Below are 24,506 nucleotides of genomic sequence, written 5' to 3' on the forward strand. Positions count from 1 at the left end.
GCTCCCAACATTACCTACACTGGATAAGGATTCCTGTCCTACAGAGCAATAATTAGTCGGATGGGATTTAACACAGTTCAGTGGTTTCATGATCACTATTACTGAGACCGCCTTTTATTCCATATTTAATTACATAAATTTAATTTCCTCAAACAGTAGATTTAGAATATGATCAGTATTACTGGGCCATAGTCATATCAGTTTCTTTTTACTAAGGAGTGTTTTGCAGATTTTAATTTATTATCTCTGTTGCACAATTGCATTCTCATTCTTTTTCTCAGCCACCTTATGCTTCTATTTCTGCCTATATTAACTGCCAGTCTCTGTCACCTTCCCTTCCTATGCATCCTGATCCCATCATCCATTGCAATGCACTCATCCCCTTTCTGCTCCTCCCTATCTCTCTCTCTCCCTCATTTGCTTCCTATTCTTCAGTTTGCTCATGCTCCTTTTTGCCTCTCATTCTCCTTCTTTCATTCCCTTTTAGGTTGGAGACAGGGATGATTCGAACCTGTACATCAGTATGAAACTGAAGGCAGCTGCTGAGGTATGAAATATTTTAAACATTTTCACTTTTGATTAACCAGGTTAACTGCACTGACTTTCAAATGCAGCTGTCAAAACTGATATTTTTTCCTCCTCTCCTACCTCCTAATGTGACTCTGGTGTTGGTTATCAGACTAAAGATCCCAGAAGATCTGCACATTCTGAGATACTCAAACCATCCTGCCTAACACTAGCAATCATTCCATGGACAAAGTCACTTAGAGCACATTTTATCCCCATTCTGATGTTTGGACTCACCAACAAATGAACCTCTTGACTACGTCTGCATGCTTTTATACATTGAGTCGCTGCCATGTGATAATTGCATTTACCTGCAGGTATACCTAAAGTGGCCACTGAGTGTACATAGACTGATTGTAATAAAGTGATGCCAAGTGGTGATGGTGGGGTGGGTTAATTAGTGGAATTTGATCAGCCTGTCAGCTTGGGGGAAATAACTGTTTTTGAATCTAGTGGTCCTAGCACAGATACTGTGTAGCGTCTTCCCTGATGGGAATTCACAGTCCATGAGCAGGGTGTGTGGGAACCTTCATGATATTGCTTGCCTTTTTCTGGCACCTTTCTATGTATATTTCCTCGATGGCGGGTAAGTGCAGAGCAGTTTTAACTACCCATTATAGAGCTCCCCTGTCTGCCACAGTGCAGTTTTTGTACCACAGAGTGATGCAGCACTTCAGGATGCTGTCCTCTGCACACCTGTAGAAATTCTGAGTAAAGCTGTGCATAGACCAGCTCTCTTCAGACTCCTCAGAAAGTAGAGGTGTTGGTGAGCTTTCCTGACTGAAGAGGTTGTGTTTCTTTGTTGATGATATATATCTCTCCCTGCAGATTGGAATGAATGCCAACCACATGAAGTTGCCAAAAACTGCCACTGAAGATGAGGCAAGTACAGCTTCTGCATTTTCTGTTCTACTCTTCCATTTGTTTATCTATGCTCCCACTGCCAAGAAATTTTTCTCCTCTCCATTCAGGAAAGCATAAAGCACTGCAGCACAGAAATAAGCCATCCAGCCCATCTAGTCCAATAGTTCAACATGTTCTGCCTTGTCCCATCGACCCATGCCTGGACCATAGCCCTCCATATCCCTCACATCCATGTACTTTCCAAACTTCTCTTAGATGTTCCAATTGAACCCACCTCCACCACTTCTGCTGGAAGTACGTTCCACACTTACACCACCCTCCGAGTCAGGAAGTTCCTCTTGTTCTGGTCTCACCCAACCCCAGTGGAAAAAGCCTGCTTACATTTGCCCTATCAATATCTCATTATTTTGTATACCACGAACAAATTTCCTCCTATTCTCCTGCACTCCAGGGAGTAAAGCCCTAACCTACTCCACCTTTCCCTGTTGTGTTTTGCAATCCACAAACAAGGGCCACTGCTTTCCCTTGCAGTATAGGTACTCCAGTCTCTGTTCTGTGAGTGGGAACTTTAATCTGGGAATCTCTGTTTTGCCTTCATCTTCTAGGTTACAGCTAGTAGCAGGAGCTTGGGTCACTTGGTTTAAATGAGAGCACTACATTGCACCCTGGTGGAGATGAGCTATTTTTGTACAAATTGAGCAGTGCCCTTGTTCCAAACTGCAAGGTTGAATCAGGATCAGAAATATGTTGTGAGTTGTTTTGTTTTGTAACAGCATAAAAAAATTGTAAGTTACAATCATAAATAAGTTAGTAAGTAAAAGCGGTGCAAAAAGAAGTTACTATAAGGAACATATTAAAATAATTGAGTAGTAAATAAAATAGGAACCAAATAATTGGTGATTGGGGGAGGCATAGGAAGAATGTCAGAGTTAAGTTCTTTACACATGGAATGCCCTGTAGGGGTAGTGGTAAAGGCAGATACATTAGGGAGATTTTAAGTAACTCTGAGATAGGCATGTGGATGATAGAAATATTGATCTTTGAATAGTTAAAAAGGTCAGCACAACATCATGGTTGGAGGGGCCTGTACAGTTCTGTAAGTAGTAATGACTACCTAGTACAAAAAGTGATGTTGCATTCTTTGTTGTTCCATACAAAAGCCACTCCAGGGTCACGTGAATATTCACCTCAAAGTACACTGCAGATGCTGTCAAATCAAGACGTACAAAAAAGCTAGATGAACTCAGCAGGTCAGGCAGCATCCATTGAAAGGAGCAGTCAACATTTGACCTCCTCCATGAATCTTCACTTTCTTTGAGGATAATCAGTGAAGTATTCTGTTTCTGCTAACGGGCAGCCAGGTGTGTTTTCAGCCCTGTGTTTTCTCTTGATTATCTTTGCGATATTGCTTGAGTCATGAAGTTATAGGGCAGGGAAGGAGGCCCAACTTACACAAGGTGAGTTAAGCCCATTTGTTAGGGAGCATCGTTAAATTGACATTGAGGTAGCAGGTTCAAGAGTGTCATTCTGTGGTCAGTGATCCCGATCTGAGTGTTTGTCCATTCAGTCAAAGGTCCCTGGTTAATGTGTCCGTGGATTCCCTAGAGTGCGATGTCTTTTATATAGAGATACAGCATTATAACAGGCCAGTCCAGCCTAATGAGCTCACGCTACCCAACTACACCCATATGACCATTTAATCTTTGGGATGTGGGAGGAGTCTGGAGCACCTGGAAGAAACTCATGTGGTCACAGGGAGAGCATACAGTCTCCTTACAGACAGTGGTGGGGATTGAATCCAGGTCGCTGGTAATGTAATAGTGTTATGCTAATTGTTCACTATCATGCCATCCCTCACTTGGGATCCCTTGCTGTGTTATCTTGCTGACTGGCCTATTCTCAATTGTTGCAGGTGTTGAGTAACATCACTCACATTAACGAAGACCCTAGTGTGCACGGACTCATTGTACAGCTCCCACTGGACTCCATTAATCCAATCGATGTTGAGAAAGTAACGAATGCTGTTGCCCCTGAAAAGGATGTTGATGGGTATGGGTCAGGTGTTTATGCACATGGTGTCAGATCCACTCTACTCCTTGTGTTCCCCAGAAGGGGCCAGTAACTAGCAGTCAAGTATGAGCACTTCACCTATCACCTACTTGCTTGTACTCCTCCCTATCTCCTCACCACCTTACTCTGGTTTCTTCCACCTTCCTTTCCAACCCTGATGAAGGGTCTTGGCTCAAAACTTCAGCCATTTCCTCCTCCCATAGTTGGTGACTGACCTGCTGAGTTCCTCCAGCATTTTGTGTTTCAATCTATAGTCTTTTTCTTTGTGATTAAGCTGGCCAGAAAGCACCTTTGGAGCAAAGACATAGTTAACATTTCAGATCGGCAACCTTGCATATGAATTCTTCGTAAGAAGATCAGTTAAGAGTCAACAAAATGCTGGAGGAACTCAGCAGGTCAAGCAGCATCTATGGAGAGGAATAAACAGTCAGCATTTCGGGCCAAATCACTTCATCAGGAGTTCCTTCAGCATTTTGTGTGTATTGTTCAAGGTTTCCAGCGTTGAAACTCTTTTGTGTGTTTGATTTGCTAGCGGTGTTTATATAGGCATCTGAAAGTGCAGAGAATGGAGGGGTATGGGATGGGCACTGTGTAGGCAGAAGGGAATAGGCGTAGTCTTAAAGGATCTTGACCTGAAATGTCAATAGATTCTACCTTACCTGCTGAGTTCCTCCAGCATTTTCTGTGTGTTCCATAATTTGCACTTTACCAACAAGTCTGTGTGCTTCTGATGTGCCCTCCTCTGCATTGGTAAGGCCTGACATAGATTGGGGGACCGCTTTGTTGAGCACCTTCACTCCATCCACAACATGCCAGGATCTCCCTGTAGCCAATCATTTTAATTCCAATCCCTACTCCCATTCCAACGTGTCGATCCATGACCTCCTGTAATGAGGTCACTCTCAGGTTGGAGGAGCAACAGATCTTCTGTCTGGGTAGCCACCAATCTGATGGTATGAACCTTGCTATCTTTAACTTCTGGTAATTTCTCTCCCTCCCCTTTCTTCTTTCATTTCCCACTCTGGCTCCCCTCTTAACTCTTCTCTCTGCTGATCAAACCCTCTCTTCCTGCCCTTTCTCCCATAGTTTACTCTCCTCTCCTTTGAGGTACCTCTTCTTCAGCCCTTTACCCTTTTCACTTATCACCTCCCAGATTCTCACTTTATTCCCCCTCTTCCAGCCACCCACCCACCCACTGGGCTTCACTTATCGCCTCCTACTTCCTCCGTCTTCCACCCACTTGACTTCACCTAACACCTCCCAGCTTCTACTTGTTCTTATTCTGGCTTCTTCCCCCTTCCTTTCAAGTCCTGATCAAGAGTCTTCGCCCAAAACATCAACTGTTTTATTCCTTTCCATAGATGCTGCATGATCTGTTGGTTTTTGCTGATTTGCTAAATCTCTTGTGTTTAAGAGTCAACAATGTTTTGAGTCTGGAGTAGCTGAAAAGTTAAAGCATAACTTTATTTGATAAGTATGTGCGCGCGCGCACACACACACACACACACTCACACTCACATACCCGCCACCGCCCTCCCCCCCCCACCCCCACTCCTATCCCCTCAATTTGGGCTTCACTTCTGATCAACCATGTCCATGATCCTTCCATTTCCTAAACATTCACATGCCTTTCCAAGAGCCTTTTGAAGGCCTCTATTGTATTTGCTTCCACCACCAAACCAGGCAGTGCATCCCAGGTACCCACCACTCTGTTTACTAAAAAACACCCCTTTTGAATTTAGTCTCACCTTAAGCCATGCCCTCTGGTGTTAGACATTTCACCCCTGGGAAATGGATACTAACTGTCAAATCTATTTATGCCTGTCATAATTTTATAAGCCTCTATCCATGGCCTCCTCTTGTGCCAATGATGAAGCCACCCTCAGGGCGGAAAAGCCACACTTTATATTCTGTCTGGATAGCCTCTAATCTGATGGAGGCTATCCAGACGAATATTGATTTCTCCTTCTGCTAAAAAAAATTCCTCCACCTCCCCTCTTTTTCTATTCCCCGCTCTGGCCCCTTGCCTCTTATCGTCTTCCTATCATCTCCCCCGGGTCCTCTCCTCGTTCCTCCTGGGGTTCACTCTCCTCTCCTATCAGATTCCTCCTTCTCCAGCCATTTACCTTTCTCACCCACTTAGCTTCACTCACTACCTTCTAGCTATTCTCCTTCCCCTCGCCCCAGTTTTTTATTCTGTCATTTTCCCCTTCCTTTCCAGTCCTGAAGCAGGGTCTCAGCCCAAAACATTGATTATTTATTCCTTGCCATAAATGCTGCCTGACCTGCTGTTCCTCCAGCATTTTATGTGTGTTGCTCAGGATTTCCAGCATCTGCAGAATTTCTTCTGTTTAAACTCTCCCCTCAGCCTCTGCCGCTCCAGAGAAAACAATTATCCAGCCTCCCCTCATAGCACATATCCTCTAATCCTTTAACACACCACTCCAGATTATCCAGATTTTGGATATTTTGGGATCAATATGGTCAGAGTTACACAGTGTTCTCATCCATGCCAACCTGAGCCTGTCTCATTTACTTGCATTTGGCCCACTCCCATGTAATGACTTTTAAAGTTAGTGATTGTTTGTACCTCCAGCACTTTATCTGGCAGCTCTTTTCACATATCCACCACCCTCTGTGTGCAAAAAGTCACCCCTTGGATCTCCTTTAAATCTTTCACTTCTCACCTTAAGCCTATGCCCTCTAGATTTAGACTGAAAAGGTGATGCCTCAAAAAGATGGCATCCATCATGAAGGTCCCTTTTATTAAATATTTTTTATTGTAACTTATAGTATTTTTAATGTATTGCAATTCACTATTAGTGCAAAACAACAAATTACATGACGTTTCACTTATGGGCATTCCCCAGCATATCCTTAGGTGTGTTGGCTGTTAACATAAACGACTCTCATCATTATATTTCATGGTAAGTGTGATAAATAAATGTGAATGTATTAGTGTTAGTAAACCTGGTTCTTGGGTACATCTATGACCACCCACCTTATTGATTGTCTTTCTTGAGTTGATGTATCTGTAATTTTTAACACCCATTTTCACAAACTCCTAGATTAACAAGCATCAATGCAGGGAAGCTGGCTCGAGGAGACTTGAATGACTGCTTCATCCCCTGTACTCCCAAAGGCTGCCTGGAGCTGATCAAACAGACTGGTAGGAGCTGAGTCTGATTATTAGATCGTGGAGATGTGAAAACATAATAAGCTTTCATCTACTTCCATTTATTCAAACATGTAATTACAGTCGATCTCTGTTGAGGCCTCAGTCATTGAGCTTTATTATAGACTGAGATAATTGGACTTCTAAGGATATGAGGACATGGGTGATAGTGAGAAGTGGCTTGATCATTTAGGTGGACAAGTCACCAAGCCTGATGGGATCTATCACAGGTTATTGAGACCATAGGACATCGGAACAGAATTAGTCCATTTGGCCAATCGAGTGTTCCACCTCTCCATCATGGCTAATTTTGTTATTCCTCTCAGCCCCATTTTCCTTTGTTCTCCCTGTAACCTTTGACACCCTTGCTAATCGAGATGAGATTGCTGGGGCCTTGACAGAGATCACTGTATCCTCTTTACAGTTCAAAGTAGATTCATTATCAGAGTAATTATGTTGCCTTGAGATTCATTTTCTCACAGGCATTTACATGAAAAATAAAGAAAGTACAATAGAAGCTACGAAAACTATACATAAACTGACAACTAATTAATGTGCAATCTAAACAAACTGTGTAAATAAAAAATAATATTGAGAACATGAGTCTGTAGATCGTAGAGTTCATGCTGGCTCTGGAACTTGATGGTTGTAGGGATAACCTGTTCCTAAACCTGGTGGTCTGAGATCGCAGGCTTCTGTACCTCCTGTCTGATGGCATTAATGAGAAGAGAGCATGGGCTGGATGGTGGATTCCTTGATGGGTGCTGCTGCTTTTTTGTGGTAGCTTGCCATGTAAATGTACCCAGTCGTGGGAAGGGCTTTGCCTGTGATAGACTGAGCTGTATCCACCACTTGCCTTTTCCATTCTTGGGCATTGGTGGTTCCATTCCAGGCAGCCAGTTTAGGATACTCTCCACCTGTAAGTGGGCTGCTTTGTGAGTTCAAACGATAGAAAAATTCAGAGTCGTGGATCGTGAGGATCCAAGAATTCAGCAGGAAATCGGTTGGAAATATGGGTGGAGAAATGGTGATGGCAGAAAGGCTAAATCGAAGGCAAATGACTTTTTACAGAATAAGCAGCTTCTGAACTCCTTTGAGTATATTATTTGCTTTTTAAACATGGCCCTAAGCTTAAGTTTAAAGTTATCTGCTTTTAGACACAAGGATAATCTCAGATTCTGGATTTAACTTTGTGTTCCTTGGTCATTTCCACTTTCCAGGAGGGGTGGCAAGTGGGCTTGTTAGCCTCAGTAGTGCTGCCCTTTGCAGAGATTATAAGTTAAAGGTTAAATATTTAAGGGGAACGTGAGTGTCTTTACTCAGAGGGTGTTGCATTTGTGGAATGAGGTGGCAGCGGAAGAGGTGGATGCACTTGCAACATTTAAGAGAAGTTTGGATTAGCGTATGGATCAGAGTGCTATGGTCGAGGTGCAAGTCAATGAAATTAGGCACAGTAACGGTTGGCACAGACTAGATGAGCCAAAGAGCCTATTTCTGTGCTGTAGTGATCTATGACTGCTGCACACCTACTCATACAGACGTCTTCCTTTGCTGCCTTCCAGCAGCAGCACTGCTTGGTTGAAGAGCCTGTGGGGAACGAACAGATGAATTAATTAGTCATGGAAATTTTTTTTTAAGAAAAATTACGTCTTTTTGGTAAATTGGGGTATTGCTGTTTGCGATGATAAACAATTTGAAACTAGGAGCTAAAATGGTTTAAGAACACAAGCCAATTGGAGCAGGATTAATACATTTGGTCCCTTGACCCAACTTCACCATTCAGTATGATCATGTCTGATTTGTATTGGCCTCACTCCTCTTCTGTGCCATTTCCCCATAAACCTTAATTATTCAATCTTTCAAATATTTATCTACCATATGCCACCATAAATATTCCAAATATTCACTGCCCACCGGCAGATGAAATTCCTAAGCATTTCAATTTTGAATAGGCAGACCCTCATTTTGTAGTTATGTCTGTGCCTCACTCACCAGTGAAAATAACTCAATATCTACCCTGTGAAGCCTCCTATGCTTTGGTTCTGAAACACAGGTCAAGTAACACAGCTGACATTGTTCCGGCCCTGAGTGATCTCTGCCTTAACCTGTTGTTACAGGTGTGAAGATACCCGGCTCCCAGGCAGTTGTTATTGGGAGGAGTAAGATTGTTGGCGCTCCCATGCGTGACCTGCTGGTGTCGAACAATGCCACGGTGACCACCTGCCATTCTAAGACAGCAGACCTCCAGGGTGAGGTAAGAGGACACTGGCAACCATTCTTTAAAAAGAATAGATAAAAACACACCCAGTCTAGAATTGGAATCAAGTTTATTATCACTGAATTTTGGGGAAATTGTTGAAAATGTGTTGGTTTGTGGCAATAGTACAGTGCAGGCATAACAAATTACTTCAAGTTGCCATAGATAGTAAGGCGGGTGGGTGGACAGATGGACAGAAAAGCAGGTGGCAAAAAGACAGATGGAAAGACAGCAAGCGAGCTCTGAGTCATATGTCCTAAACCCAACCAATTTCAGCCACTTCATCAGTGACGTGATCTTCCGGAGACTGCACTTGTTGGAACCTGGAGCTAAACAACAATATATATAGTTATATACAAAGTCTTTGGCATGTGCGCGCACACACACACACAAGGTGCCTTGGACTTTTGCGTATTTGTATTTGTCAATGTGGAGCGGAAAGTGAGTTTGTAAATCTGGCTGAAGGAAAGGATGTTGGGAATGGTGAGCGTGGGATGCCATGGAAGGGGTGTGGGACAGGAGGCAGAGAAAGAGTGCTAGGGACAGGGGTGTGACACAGATTCAGACATATCCAGCCCTGAGACACCAGGCAAGGTTATTTGGTTTATTGATCATTACAGTATGTTTCTCTGGCGCTTCCCACTCTTTTCCCTTCTCCCTGCCCCCTTCCCATTATCAGTCCACAATAGAGACCCATATCAGAATTGGGTTTATCATCATTCACTTATGTTATGAATTTTTTTGCAGCAGCAGTGGTAAAATTCAGTACATAAAATTACTATAGTACTGTACAGAAGTCTTAGGCACCCTAGCTGTATATATCTGCCAAAGACTTTTGCACAGTTCTGTAAATAAATTGGTAGCCAGAAAGAGTGAAAGATGGACATACAGACAGAGCGAAATACAGACATAAATTGATTAGCATCTGTGGAGGACAAAAGATGGTGGGAGTTTCAGGATGGTTTCCTGCATCAGGAATGGGACGGTAAAGGGAAGATAGCCAGTAGAAGGAGGAGGGGCAAGGGTCTGGTAGGTGATGGGTAGAACTGGATGAGGTGACAGATCATGGTCAGATAGAGCCAGGAGAGGGAGGGGAGTAGTTTAGGGAAAGGGGTTGGTGGGTGATGAATGGGGAAATAGGGAGGAGTGAGGGGTATGGTAGAGAATAATATTCACTGTTGACATTGGGTATTGCCTGTGTCTGAAATGAGTGAGATGAGAATTTCTCCTAATCCAGTCACCAGATGGCAGCAGTGTGCAAGATTCTCTGAATCACTATAGATCTGCTTTAAGGATCTTTAGAATATGGATTCCATTTAGCTAAGGCAGCACTTATTTGGGAAAACTTGTAAGAACAAACACTAATTTTAAAAATTGCTGGGATTCCCCTTGTTTATTTGGGGCACTATGCTGCTTAATCCGGGCAGACTTGCCGAACAGGTTCTAACTAGTATCCATCGCACACACTGGAGTGGCCATTAGATGTTACACTGTGCTTGGAGTGAGCAGAGTGAACAGGTTTTAAATGACATCAGTTGCATGTGTTTGTGTTCAAAAAGCAGTGATTTTTGTCACTGATAATTAGTGAGAAATAAGCAGTAAGCCAATTCCAAATTGTTGAGCTCATTGTGGTTTCAAGCATTCAGGCTTGGAGATGCCAGGAGTGAAAATTAAATGATTTAATTACTTTAACAAAGTTCAAAGTAATTTTATTATCAAAGTATATATACAGTATGCCACCATATACAACCCTGAGATTCATTTTCTTGCGGGTGCACACAGTAAATACAAGAAACACAACAGAATCAAAAAAAGACTACATCCAACATGACGGACAAACCACCAATGTGCAAAAGACAACAAATTGTGCAAACACAAAAGAGAAGATAATCAAAATAAATAAATAAGCAATAAATATTGAAAATGTAAGATGAAGAGTCCTTGAAAGTGAGGACAGTCACTTAACAAAAATGCTAACAAGTTAGGAAATAAAAACTTGAAGATATCGACAACCACCTTGAATGTTACAATGAAAATGAAGATTTGGGGGATGCAATCATCGACAGCATTGTATGAAGGCAGTCCATTATCTACACTTGGTGTCTGTGTGATTTTGTTCAGGAGTGCACTGGATGAATTCCTCTGTGAATAACTATTAAGAATTAATGCAGTTTTATGGTACTCTACAGTTGGTAGTGTTCTAATTTGTTCTGTATTTCATTTAGATACAGAATTTGTTACTCAGTTTATCTTTTATATCAGTTTAACTATCTCCATGAAACTATGGCTCAAGTCTCTGACCTCACTCCTCTCACTGTGAGAACTTGCCTCCCTTTACCCCCTCCCCTGATAAATTGAGCTGTGTTCAAAACTCTACAATATTTTTCAGTCTTTGCAGGGCAGTTGCTACTGGTTCGCTTGACCAAGTCTTCTCCTATCCACTGCATCCCACTTTATCAGGTCTTTACTAATCCACACGACAGCATGTTCCAGATTCGACATTCTTTGTGTGAAGAGGTTTCTCTGGACTTTCTTACATCTGGCTTCTAGATTTGTAATTCAATCAGATTTAAATGTACTTAAGTTCAAAATTTTCTGTCTCTCTACCACTCTGCTCACTTAGGATCTATTTCTTTGGCCAGTTTCTGTGGCTCAATACTGGCATTGTCCTGGCTCAGGTGGGGTTCCATTCCTGAGAACGATTTGTAAGTCTAAAATGAGCAAAAACAATGTGGGAGAGGATCACAGAAACAGCTGTGAAGGGAGAGTGATGGGGCATAGGTCAGCTGGCCTCACTGACTCAGTGAAATAATGAGTCTACTGCGCTAGGCTTGAGGCAGCCATTGATCATTGCAGCTCAGGGGGGCAGGGTGGGAGATAGGGCATGTGGAAATGTCCTGTTCCCACCTTGCAGAAGATGTCTGCAGCCCCCACAGCACTATCTAGCTGGTCTCCCAAACGTACTTCCATGTGAGCGGGGTTGTCATAAGTTACATGAGAAGGACCTCCATTATTGTTTAATTGTTGTTCTTTGTAGTACATTCTTCCATATTAAAGGAAAAGTACTGCCTAATAACAGGCTTATATTTTTCACAGAAGAAAGAGCACCACTCATTTGTGCTACCTTGCACAGACATAATTCCCTCTGTTGTCATTATCTTTAGGTTGGCCGAGCAGACATCCTGGTAGTTGGAGCTGGCAAAGCAGAAATGGTGAAAGGCAACTGGATCAAACCTGGAGCTGTGGTCATCGACTGTGGAATAAACCATGTTCCTGGTAAGTAGAAACCATAAGTAGAGAATCAAAGCAAGAAGGAGGAAGAGACATGGACAAACAGTCCCACAAACCTGCCCCTGTATCCAGTGTGTTAATGTCTGATCCTCTAATTCTCGTACAAGTCGAGAAACTTCTTAAAGTCAATTCCTTTGGTTGCCTGTTTTCACCTTGAATCAAGGTCAAATTTTAGAAGCCTTAGGACATTGTAGTGGGATTAGTCCATTTGGCCTATCCAGTCTTCAATGCCATTTGATCATGGCTGATTTATTATCACTCTCAACCTCATTCTCCTGACTTCTCCCTGCAACCTTTGATGCCCTCACCAATCAAAAATTTATTAACTTCCCCTTTATAAATAGACCCAACAACTAGGCCTCTACAGCCATCTTTGGCAAAAAAATTCCACAGATTCGCCACCCTCTGGCTAAAAGAATTCCTCCTCATTCAAAGTTCAAGGTAGATTTGTTATTAAAGTATGTATGCAGTATACAACTCTGAGATTCATCTTCTATAAACAGCTATGAAACAAAGAAAACCGTGGAAGCCATTCAAAGAAACACATCAACCACCCCTTACACATGCAGAAAGAATTGGGCAAAACCAACCCCCATTCAAAAAAAAAACAAATCGTGTAAATGGCAACAAGAAAGAATGGACAAAAGAGAGAATATAAAACATAAAACTGAATGAGTCCACATAAGCTACAGTCCCAATCCATAAGTCGTAGATCCAGTACTTCAGTAGTATTCTCCGACAACATCATGGGGGAGAGTGAGGGACCACCCAAATCAGTGAGAAATGAAGTCGATCATGGGTTCTTGCCCTGCCTGGAGGCTTCCAGGGCTTGTGGCCACTCGCTTCCTGAAATCTTCACAGGGACTGCAAAGCGCCAGATCACTCAATCGATCTTAAAACTGCAGATCACAGGCTCCAAAACAATTAAAATAAAGAGAATATGTAGAAGAAGTGAAAGAAACAGTTTTGTTGTCTATCTGGGAGATGTCACCCAAGGTAGCGTTATTGGCTGGTGCCTTCTTGACTGGAACTCTGTTTAAAAGGGGGCTGTCATCCTAGACTTGCTCACTATTGGAAACAGCCTCTCCATGTCCACGCTATCTAATGCTGAAGAGATACAACACAGAAATAGGTCCTCCAGCCCACCGAGTCCCTGCCCACTATCAACCACACATGTATACTAATTCATCTTGCACTCCTCGCATTCCCATTATTTCCCATCAGAGTCCACCCCTCATCCATATGCTATGGGGAAGTAAATCATTACTAGTTAACATGCCAGCCCACGTGGTCACAGGAAGAATGTGCAGACTCCACACAGACAGCACCCAAAACCAGGATGGAACCTGGCTCCCTGGAGCTTTAAGGCAGCAGCTCTACCAGCTGTATCATTCTGCCTCTAAAGGATGCCAGGGCTTGTCAGGACCCTGGGACCTGGGAGGACAAAGGTGGGTGGGTGTAGTTTTAACACACTGAGTGATGGGTGCCTGAGAAATTGTGGGGTGAATATGTGAAGATCAGATGAACCAGCAGGCATCATCTTCTAGCCAGCAATGATATAGGGCCCAGAGCAGATGTTTTACATGAATAAGTGAAGCTGGCTGTATAGGAGGTATGTGGGAAGGTGCAGGGTGCTTCAAGAGTTTGGGTTAAATATCTAATGTACATATTTCAAAGAACCCCACCATCTGAGTCATGCCATCTTTTCGCAGCTCCTATCAGATGGGTATAGAAGCATGAAGTCCCACACCTCCAGATTCAAGAACAACTCCTTCCCTTCCAGTATTTGGTTCTTGAAGCAACCTAATCACTACAGTTTAGCAGATCACTTTGATTACTTAGCATTCAAATTTTTTTCTGATTATGTTTCTTTGTAAAAACTGTACATAACTTGTGTTTAATTTATGTTTTTCTTGTAAATGCTGCTTAGCTGATGCGACTGTGATGCTGCTGCAAGTAAGTTTGTCTTTGCACTTGTGCATACGACAAGAAACTCAGCTTCAACTTTAAATGTCTGGAAAGTTTTTGCTTAAGGACTGTAACTTTTACTGAGGGTTTTAATTGAACTTCATGCCCAAAAGATGGCCAACTTGTAGTTGAATTTGAGCAACACATCAAATGCTGAAGGAGCTCAGTGGGCTAGGCAGCATCTATGGAGAGGAATAAACAGTTGAATTTAGGATTGGATTGCAGGAGATGCCTATGGACTTGATGCCTTATGGAAACCTGATGGGATTCCATTGTTAGTCTACATCAGAAAATTACTGAACACCTTGGTAAAATTCCAGCCAGTAAATCATTCCCTGTATGATTTAATCTGCTTCCCACTTCTCCCCAAACACTTTGATTAGATTCCGGCCTATAACTGTGTTCAGTTCTGGTCGTCTCATTGCAGGAAGAATGTGGAAGCTTTAGAGAAGGTCGAGAGAGAATTTACCAGGATGCTGTTGGGACAAGAGATCTTATGAGGATAGGTTGATTGAGCGAGGGTTTTTCTCTTTGGGTGACAGTTTATTTAATAGAGGTGTAGAGGATGATAGGAGACATGGATTGGGAGGACAGTCAGAAACTTTTTCTGAGGGTGAAAATGGCTAATACACGGGCATAAGTTTATGGTGATTGGAGGAAAGTATGAGGGGGGTGTCAGAAGTAGGTTTTTTGCACAGAGAATGGTGGGTGTGTGGAATGCATTGCCAGGGTTAGTGTTGGAGGCAAATACATTAGGGGCATTTAATAAACCTTTAGATAGGCATATAGATGATACAAAAAATGGAAGGTTACATAGGAGGAAAGAATTAGATGATCTCAGAATAGATTAAAAGGTTGACATAACATTATGGGCCAAAGGGCCAGTACTGAGCTTTAATTTCCTGATCTAACGCATCCTGAGTTCTTGATGTTCAGTGTATAAATGCCTTGAAATATTGTCCCTCTAACACGTATGTCATTTTCTATACTGTTGTTTCTCAGACAGCACAAAGCCAAGTGGAAAGCGAGTGGTTGGTGATGTGGACTACAGTGAAGCCAAGAAGGTAGCTTCATTCATTACCCCAGTGCCTGGTGGTGTGGGGCCAATGACTGTCTGTATGCTTATGGCGGTGAGTGGTTCTACTGTCATTCTAGTTTTAGAACCTAGAGCATTACAGTACAGTACAGGCCTTTTGCCCCACAATGCGAAACTGACATATTAATCTACTACAAGATCAATCTAATCCTTCCTTCACATATACAGTGCCTATAAAAAGTCCCCCCACCCCCACCCCCCCGGAGCTTTTCATGTTTTATTGTTTTTTAACATTGAATCACACAGGATTTAATTTGGCTTTTTTGACAGTAATCAACAGAAAAAGACTCCTTTGTGTCAAAGTAAAAACAGATCTCTAAAAAATGATCTAAATCATTTAGATTTTCAGAAGGCCTTTGACAAAGTTGCTAAACAACGTAAATGCTCAGGTTATTACAGGAAGGGTACTAGCTGGATAGAGCATTGGCTGATTGGTAGGGAGCCAAGAGTGGGAATAAAGGGATCCTTATTGAACTGGCTGCTGGTGACTAGTGGTGTTCTGCACAGCACTTTGGTAGAAGGAATTAAAGCATAAACAATTTTCTAGATCCTATTGCAGGATTCCCTAAAGGTTAATGTGAAGGTTGTATTGGTAAGAAAAGCAAATGCAATGTTAGCATTTATTTTCAAGAGAAATAGAATATAAAAGCAAGGATGTAATGCTGAGGCACTGATAAGGGCCTCACTTGAATATTGTAAGCAGTTGTGGGGCCCCTTATTTAAGAAAGGATGTGCTAACATTGGAGAGAGTTCAGAGGAGGTTAACGAGAATGAAAGGGTTATCAAATGAGCATGATTCAAGGCTCTGTGCCTGTACTTGCTGGAACAGAAGGTGGGGGAATCTTATTGAAACCTATCGAATGTTGAAAGGCCTAGATAGAGTGGATGTGAAGAGGATGTTATCTGTGGTGGGGGAACTCTCGGACCAGAGGGCACAGCCTCGAAGTAGAGGGATGTCAATTTAGAACAGATATGAGGCAGAATTTCTTCAGCCAAAGGTGGTGACAGGTTGCCACAGCCGAGTGTAGAGGCCAGGTCACTGGGTACATTTAAGGCAGAGGCTGATAGGTTCTTGATTGATCAGAGTGTAAGGTTATAGGGAGAAGGCAAGAGAATGGGATTAAGAGAAAAATGGGTCAGTCATGATGAAATGGTGGAGCAGACTTGATGGGCCAAATGGCCTAATCCTGCGCCTGTGTCTCATCGTCTTGTGATTATATGTACATCGAAACATGGAGTAAAATGTTTCACTTGCGTCAAATCAGCAAGGATCGTGCGGGACAGCACCATGTTTCCAGTACCAATATAGCATGCTGACAACTCAGTAACCTTAACCCACACATCTTCGTTTTGTGGGACAATACCAGAGCATCCAAAGGAAACCCATGCGGTCATGGGGAGAACGTGGAAACTGCTTACAGACAGCAGTGGGAATTGAATCCTGATCTTGCAGCTGGTGTTGTTGTGCCACCCTCTACACCTGAAAGTTAAGATTGAGTCTCCTTCCTCTGTCCTTTTTAGGCAGCTCATTCTAGATCACAGATTGTAGCACTTTTTAAGAAAAGAAGTTGTTCTCTTTCTCTGCACTTCTACTAGATTTTTTGTCATCTTGTTGCTGGAGTTCAAAACTAGCTGCAACTGTGCTCTGCCCAGGTAAAATTCATAGGAAATCATCTAAAGCCAAATCACTCAAAAGCTTTTATTAGAGATATAGGTGGATGGAAGTATGTCTGTGGCTGGTGGGCTGACTTGGCCTGCTCATTTTGGTTTGAGGAATGAATGGACTCCAGAGTCACAGAACATTTGAGTAAAAATGTACACCTGGATTATATCATTGACATTACTGGTAAACACATCATACAAAAGGATCCGTCACAGTTGCCACACAAGTTCATAGTGTGGTAAGAAGGCTTATGGTATGTTGGCCTTCATTGGTGGGGGGATTGAGTTCATGGGCCATGAGGTTAGAACACACTTGGAATATTGTCTTCAGTTCTAGTCATCTCATATGAAGAATGTGGAAGGTTTAGAGGGTGTGCAGAGGAGATTTACCAGGATGCTGCCTGGATTAAAGTGCCTGACTTATGAAGGAAGATTGAGAGAGCTATGACTTTTCTCTTTGGAGTAAAGGAGGATGTGAGGTGATTTGATTGAGGTGTACAAGATGACGAGGCATAGATTGAGTGGATAGCCAGAGACATTTTCCCAGAGCAGATGGTTATTACAAGACAGCATGATCTTAAGCTGATTGGAGGAAAATATAGGGGGATAGCAGAGGTAATATCTTTTACACAGTGGTGAGTGCATGGAATGCAATGCCAGGGGCATTTTAAAAACTCTTAGATAGGCAGATGATTCAGTGAAAACTGGAGAGCTATGTAGGAAGAAAGAGTTAGATTGATCTTAGTTAAAACATTGTGAGCCGAACATTCTATATTGTGCTATAACGTTCTGTGAAATGTCACCTTGTGCAACTGTAACATGACATCCCAATTCCTGTACTCAGTATCCCAATCGATGACAGCAAGCATGTCAAATGTCTTCTTCACCACCCTATGTACCTGTGTCACCACTTTCAAAGAACTATGCACCTATATCATGAGGTTTCTCTGTTCTGCAGCACTGTTGTTAGGGTAGGGACCAGAGGAGCTGAGAGCACAGTGCAAAACCACTGTGTTGTACAGAAGCATTACTCTCAGTCTTTCATTCTCTCCAACAGAACACTGTCGAGAGTGCCAAACGTTTCTTGGAGAAATGCAAGCCTGGCAAGTGGGCCATTCAGTACACAAAGCTTCGTCGTGTGGAGCCTGTGCCCAGGTACATGTCCGCAGCCTGAGCGACACTCACATTAGAGAAGTGGACACTAAGCATCTAGTCCATCATTTCACTTGTCCTGCTGCACTGCTGATCTCCTGCTCAGAGGCATTGAAATTACTTTATTATTTTACATGTTCCAAGAAGCAGTGAAAAGCTACTCACACAAAATATTGGAGGAACACAGCCAATCAGGCAGCATCTGTGGAGGAGAATACACAGTTGATGTTTCAGGCTGAGACTGTTCATCAGGACTGGAGAGGAAGAGGGAAAAAAGTAAAAATTAAAAAGATCTGAATATTAGCTTTATTTGTCACATTTGTACACCATCCAGCACAGCCAGACAATGTGGATACTTTTCAAAGTGCAGTCACTTTTCTAACTTGGAAAATGAGCCTGACGATTTTCACACAGCAAGACCCCACAAACACATGGTAACTGCCAGACTATTACTAGTGGTTCAACACCAAATACTGGGCAGAACTTTGGGGAGATCTCTTTCCCTGCTTCTGACTGGTCCAATGGGATCTTTCGCATCCGTCTGAGAGCTCCAGTTTAATGTCTCAGATCAGAATAAGTCTTCTTATCAGCAACATACACTCAGTGGCCACTTTATTAGGTACCTCGTGTGCTATTGAAGAGGCCACTGAATGTACTTTTGAGGTCTTCTGCTGTAGCCATCCTTTTCAAGGTTTGCAGTGCGTACTCAGAGATGCTCATCTGCAAACCACTGTTGTAATGCATGCTTATTTGAGTTACTGTTGCCTTCTTGTCAGCTTGAACCAGTATGACCATTCTCCTCTGACAAGGTGTTTTTGCCCACAGAACTGCCGCTCGGTAGATTTTTTTTCATGCCATTCTCTGTAAATTCTAGTGACTGTTGTGCATGAAAATCTCGGGAGATCAGTTTATAAGATGCTCAAACCATCCCATCTGGCACCAACAGTCATTTCATGGTCAAAGTCATTTATATCACCTTCCCCATTCTGATGTTTAGTCAACAACAACTGAACCTCTTGACCATGTCTGCATGCTGTTACGCACTGAATTGCTGCCACGTGTTTGACTGATTAGATATTTGCATTAATGAGCATGGGTATCTAATAAAGTGGCCTCTGAGTATATGTCATAAAATTTGTTGTTTTGTGGCAGCAGTAGAGTGCAATACATTAAATACACTATTAGTTACATAACAAATAAATAAAAACAAATTAAACTAATGCAAGGGAGCAAAATAGTGAGTTAGTTTTCATGGACCATTCAGAAATCTTCTGATGGAGGGGAAGAAACTGTTCCTAGGACTTTGAGCGCATATCTTCAGGCTCCTGTACCTCCTCTTTGATAATAATGAGTATGTCCTGGGTGGTGGCTCCTTCATGATGGAATTTGCCTTCTTGAGGCAAAGGTAACTCTCCGATAATGCTGCACTGGATTATATGTTTGCATTTTTGGAGAGTGCCACAGCACACTCAGACTTGCTCAAGGCAGGTCTACATATCAGATCTTTGATATCAGTCTCCTTGACCGCTTTTATGCACAGAATCTCTGGTCACATGTATCCAAACCTTCCGGAGAAGTGCCACAAACAAACTGCTGGAGAAATTCAGCAGATCTTAGATGACATAGCAGCTGGTGTAATGCTTTACAGTGCCAGTGACTGAGATTCAATCTCACTGCTGTCTATAAGGAATAACATTCTGGCTACATTAGTGTCAGAAGTACAGTAACACTTGCAGACTGCCCCCAACACATCACTGGACAGTTGGTAGGCGATGCGTTTCACTGTATGTTCCAATGTACATATCAAAACAATGTAAATTTTATTTAATCAGATCTGTCAGCATCTGTGGAGGTAAAGGGTTTTTTCAGATGAGATGAGAGCCTATGATATGGATGTCAGCTGTAAGATTTTTTTCCAGGTCTCAACTCCTTGCCTCCACGGATGCTGCCTGACCTGCTGAGTTCCTCCAGCAGTTTGTTGATTTGCTCATGATTCTGGCATCTGGACTTTGTGTCTCCTCTTGGAGAGGTAATATGAGTATGTAGTTATTGATTTGGATCTGTTTGAATTCTGCTCATTTTAAAATTGCTCTTTCCCACCAGTGACATTGTCATCTCACGTTCTTGTACACCAAAGCACATCAGCCGTGTGGTAAAGGAAGTTGGCTTGTTATCTGATGAAGTGGAACTGTACGGCAAGTCAAAGGCAAAGGTACTTCTGACCACTCTGAAACGCCTAAAGGATCAACCAGATGGGAAATATGTTGTTGTCACAGGGTAAGTCCTTAAAGACTTAGAACAAAGAACATTGAACATTAAGATCTTTCAGTCCATGAGATTGTGCCAACTTCTAACCTACTTGAAGATCAATCTTAACAATTCCCTCCCACATAGCCCTCCAATTCTCTTTCATCCATGTGCCTATCTAAGTCTGTTAAATGTCCCTAATGTATCTGTCTCTACCACCTCCCCTGGCAGCACATTCCATGCACCCACCACTCTCTGTGTAAAAATTCTATCTCTGACATCCCCTCTGTACTTTCCTCCCATCACCTTAAAATTGTGTCTCTTTGTATTAGCTAGTTCCTCCTTGAGAAAAAGATGTTGACTGTCTACTCTGTCAATGCCTCTTGTCTTGTATGCCTTATCAAGTCACCTCTCGTCCCAACTTCATCCCTAGCTCGCTCAACATATCCTCATAAGACATACTACTTATCGAGGCAGAGTCCTTGTAAATCTGTTCTGCACCTTCTCTAAAGCTTCCACTTCTTTCCTAAAATAAAACTTCTGAACCAAGCCTTTTTCAGAGGGTTGTCAAGTTGATACACTACTGAAGTAACACTGCTGATTTCTATTACAGCATCACCCCGACTCCCCTGGGTGAAGGCAAGAGCACAACGACAATTGGCCTGGCACAGGCCATCGGCGCTCACTTGGACATTAATGTATTCGCCTGTGTCCGACAACCATCCCAGGGCCCCACTTTTGGAATTAAAGGTAACCTAAACCGTAATCTTATTCAAGCACCACTCTGGGTTGAATTGCTTTTACATGTGAGTGAGCCAGTTCATATTTTGATCTCCTTAATCACATCTGTGTTGTCTAACCAGAAACAGCTTCTATATCCCTGGACCTATCTTGAATCGGTCATACAAAAGGCAGTTAAACATCCACTTCCATTTGTCTGTAGGGTTTTTTTTTTAACTTATTGTTTGGAAAGTTTGTGATGTGTTTCTGTGCTAAAAGTCAAAGAAATGTGCATATTTGTTGATGGTATGTGGTCAGCCATTCTGTGCAACTAGTGTGAGTAGTAGCTCACCCCTATACCCAATAGTCCCTTTATTAGGTATGCCTGTACACCTCGCCAATGCAAGTATCTAATCAGCCAATCATGTGGAAGCTACTCAATGCATAAAAGCAGGCAGACACAGTTAAAATTTTCAGTTGTTCAGACCAAACATCAAAAGTGGGAAGAAATGTGATCTAAGTGACTTTGACTGTGGAATGATTGCTGGTGCCAGATGGTGTGGTTTGAGTAGCTCAGCCCCTGATCTCCTGGATTTTCACCCACAACTGTCTCTAGAGTTTACAGAGAATGGTGTGAAAACAAAAATCATTCAGTGGGCAAAAACACCTTGTTAATGAGAGGTCTGAAGAGAATGGCCAGACTGACTCATGCTTACAGGAAGGTGACAGAGACTTAAATAACCGCATGTTACAACAGTGGTATGCAGAAGAGCGTCACTGAATGAATGCACAACATGTCGAACTTTTAAGTGGATGGGCTAATGCTGTAAAAGACCACAAACAAACTCAATGGCCACTTTATTAGGTACATCCTGTATAGGGATTAATGCACTGTTGTAAAGTAGCCACTGAGTAGATGTTCTGGTAAGGCTGAAAGCCAAAGATTAAGGAATTTTGGATGACAAATGTCATTGCAGGTTTAATTAGAAATATGAGAGGCGTAGGCAATTGGAATAGTCTCTTCAGAAATATAGAGAGTGCAGGAGAGAAATGGAAGGAATTAGAAGGAGAAAAATGGCAATGAAATATCCTTGGCAAGTGTGCAAATCTCTTTCTCCCATTTTCCTGTCATGTGGTGTGCAGGCAGGCAATGGATGAATCTTTGGCTACATATGATTTCCTACTTTCTGGTCTTGTGTTACAGGTGGTGCTGCTGGCGGGGGATATTCCCAGGTTATCCCAATGGAAGAGGTACTGTGTCATGATACTATAGAGATTTGATTAATTTATTTAGTGCCCTAAAGAAGATGGTCATCGGAAGCTGTCTTAACCTGCAAGATTGGTGTTGGTGTAGACTGTACTGCAGTGGGCACTCTAGTACCCCAGTGGATAAGTCCGCTGGAAGCCCAGAGACCTGGCTTGGGTTGGAGGACTATTTGTGTTGGTGGCTGTCTGTCTGTCATAAGGAAGGGAGGAATGGTTTGTTATGCTGTTGTTGTTTTATTGCTTGGTGTGTCATGTTGTGTTGTGTTCTGTGTAATTCTGCTAAGCATGGTGAGTATACTGTGTTGGTGCTGGAATGCTGGAACTTGCGAGTTATCCCCAGCACTTCCTTGGGTTGTGCCTTTGTTAACAACCCATTTTCACTATATGTTTCAATGTACGTGTGACAAATAAATGCATCTGAATCAATGCTGTTAGGGTGCTTAGGCGTATTTCCAAGGATACTATGCAACTCTGAGGCAGTGATGTTCCACGAAAGTGTTACATTTGTCTTCCTAGGAAGTAAATTTGTGGATGTGAGAGGGACTGTCAGGGCAGCCTATGTGCAATTAGGAAGCCTATACAGTTTCCAGCATCTACCCTTGTTTGTGCCTCCAGTCAGCATAAGCAACGAACCACAGTGCATCCTGCAACAGTGTTGCTCCATTGAACAGAGGTTTAGGCTGCTGACTGAGGTAATGTAGAACAGTACAATGCAAGAACAGGCCCTTCAAGTCAAGGGGTTGAGCTGAACTAATTAAAATAGTTCTCTCTGTAAACTCCATCCTTGCTGTCAAAATCTCCCCAAAGTATTGCTGACCATTTCAAAAGGACTCTTCCCTTACATTCCCCACACTTCCCAAAATTGTACCCTTCCTCTCCAACTTTTTCAGCTTTGCAGCAAGCTGGGAACACTGAACAAGGAGCCCTGTGTTCCTCACTGCATCCCAGCAACTCCAGAGCTCAGATCAGTAGAAGTCCATTTGATAAGGAGGAATTCCTTTAAGCCAGAGGGTGGTGAATCTGTATAATTCATTGCTGTGGACAGCAAATCATTGGGTGTATTTAAAACTGAGGTTGTTAAGTTCTTAATTAGTCAGAGCATCAAAGGTTAAGTGGAGAAGGCAGGAAAATGAGTTTGAAAGGGATAATAAATCAGCTATGATGGAATGGCAGAGCAGACTAGGTGGACTGAATAGTTTAATTCTACTCCTATTTCTATGGTTTTATGGGTTGAAGGGGTAGGAGGGGTGCAAACTATTCCTCCTAACATACATAAAATGCTGGAGGAACTCGACAGGGAAGGGAGCATCTATGGAGGGGAATAAACAGTCGACATTTCGGGCCAAGACCTTTCTTTGGGACCATTCCATCTGTGTGATTTTGAGTGGTGACACTGTCTCCTTTTGCTGTTTACCTGCAGTTCAATCTTCATCTGACTGGTGACATCCATGCCATCACTGCCGCTAACAACCTGGTTGCTGCTGCCATCGACGCCCGCATGTTCCACGAGGCTACTCAGTCCGACAAGGTATGGTCTCCTTTCAATCTCTGGAATTGGAATTTGTCAGTCAATCAAGGGTGTAATGCTGAGGGTTTATACGGCATTTGATAGACCACACTTGGAGTATTATGAGCGGTTTGGGCCCCATATCTAAGAAAGGACGTGCTCGAATTAGAGAAGGTCTAGAGGAGGTTTACAAGAAAGATTGCAGGAATGAAAAGGGTTAACGTCTGAGGAGCTTTTGATGGCTGTGCGCCTGTACTGACTGGAGTTTAGAAGAATGGGGGTGCAGGGGGGAGAGAATCTCATTGAACACTGAACGGCCTAAATGTGGATGTGGAGAGGATGTTTCCAATAGTGGGAGAGTCTCAGACCAGAGTGCACAGCCTCAGAATATAAGCTCATCTCTTTAGAATAGAGATGAGAAGGAATTTCTTTAGCTAGAGTGTGATGAATCTGTGGAATTCATTGCCACAGCTAGCTGTGGACACCAAATCATTAGGGATATTTAATGTGGAATTCAATAGGTTCTTGATTAATAAGGGCATTAGAGGTTACGGAGAGAAGTCTGGAGAATGTGGTCGAGACAAATAATAGTTCAGAGCAAATAAAATGGCTGAGCAGACTGCTCCTTTGTCTTATGGTCTAATCTCTCCTCTCCCTCTTCCAT

The 24,506-nt window shown here is 42.6% G+C and overlaps 1 protein-coding gene across 2 annotated transcripts in view; it reads left to right on the forward strand.

Moving 5' to 3' along the window:
- The window catches only part of mthfd1b (methylenetetrahydrofolate dehydrogenase (NADP+ dependent) 1b), an 81,325-nt gene that overhangs the window by 19,707 nt on the left and 37,112 nt on the right, over window positions 1–24,506 (forward strand). For both annotated transcript variants that reach the window (XM_059960686.1, XM_059960681.1), the window contains exons 3-14: window positions 488–547; window positions 1,396–1,449; window positions 3,344–3,480; window positions 6,570–6,670; window positions 8,794–8,930; window positions 12,098–12,209; window positions 15,195–15,322; window positions 18,008–18,105; window positions 20,206–20,379; window positions 20,963–21,099; window positions 22,274–22,320; window positions 23,756–23,863. In XM_059960686.1, coding sequence (XP_059816669.1) covers window positions 488–547; window positions 1,396–1,449; window positions 3,344–3,480; window positions 6,570–6,670; window positions 8,794–8,930; window positions 12,098–12,209; window positions 15,195–15,322; window positions 18,008–18,105; window positions 20,206–20,379; window positions 20,963–21,099; window positions 22,274–22,320; window positions 23,756–23,863 — 1,293 coding nt within the window. The remainder of the gene's footprint in view (window positions 1–487; window positions 548–1,395; window positions 1,450–3,343; window positions 3,481–6,569; window positions 6,671–8,793; window positions 8,931–12,097; window positions 12,210–15,194; window positions 15,323–18,007; window positions 18,106–20,205; window positions 20,380–20,962; window positions 21,100–22,273; window positions 22,321–23,755; window positions 23,864–24,506) is intronic.

This window comes from Hypanus sabinus, chromosome 2 (assembly GCF_030144855.1).
Source record: "Hypanus sabinus isolate sHypSab1 chromosome 2, sHypSab1.hap1, whole genome shotgun sequence".
NCBI classification, from domain to species: Eukaryota; Metazoa; Chordata; class Chondrichthyes; order Myliobatiformes; family Dasyatidae; genus Hypanus; species Hypanus sabinus.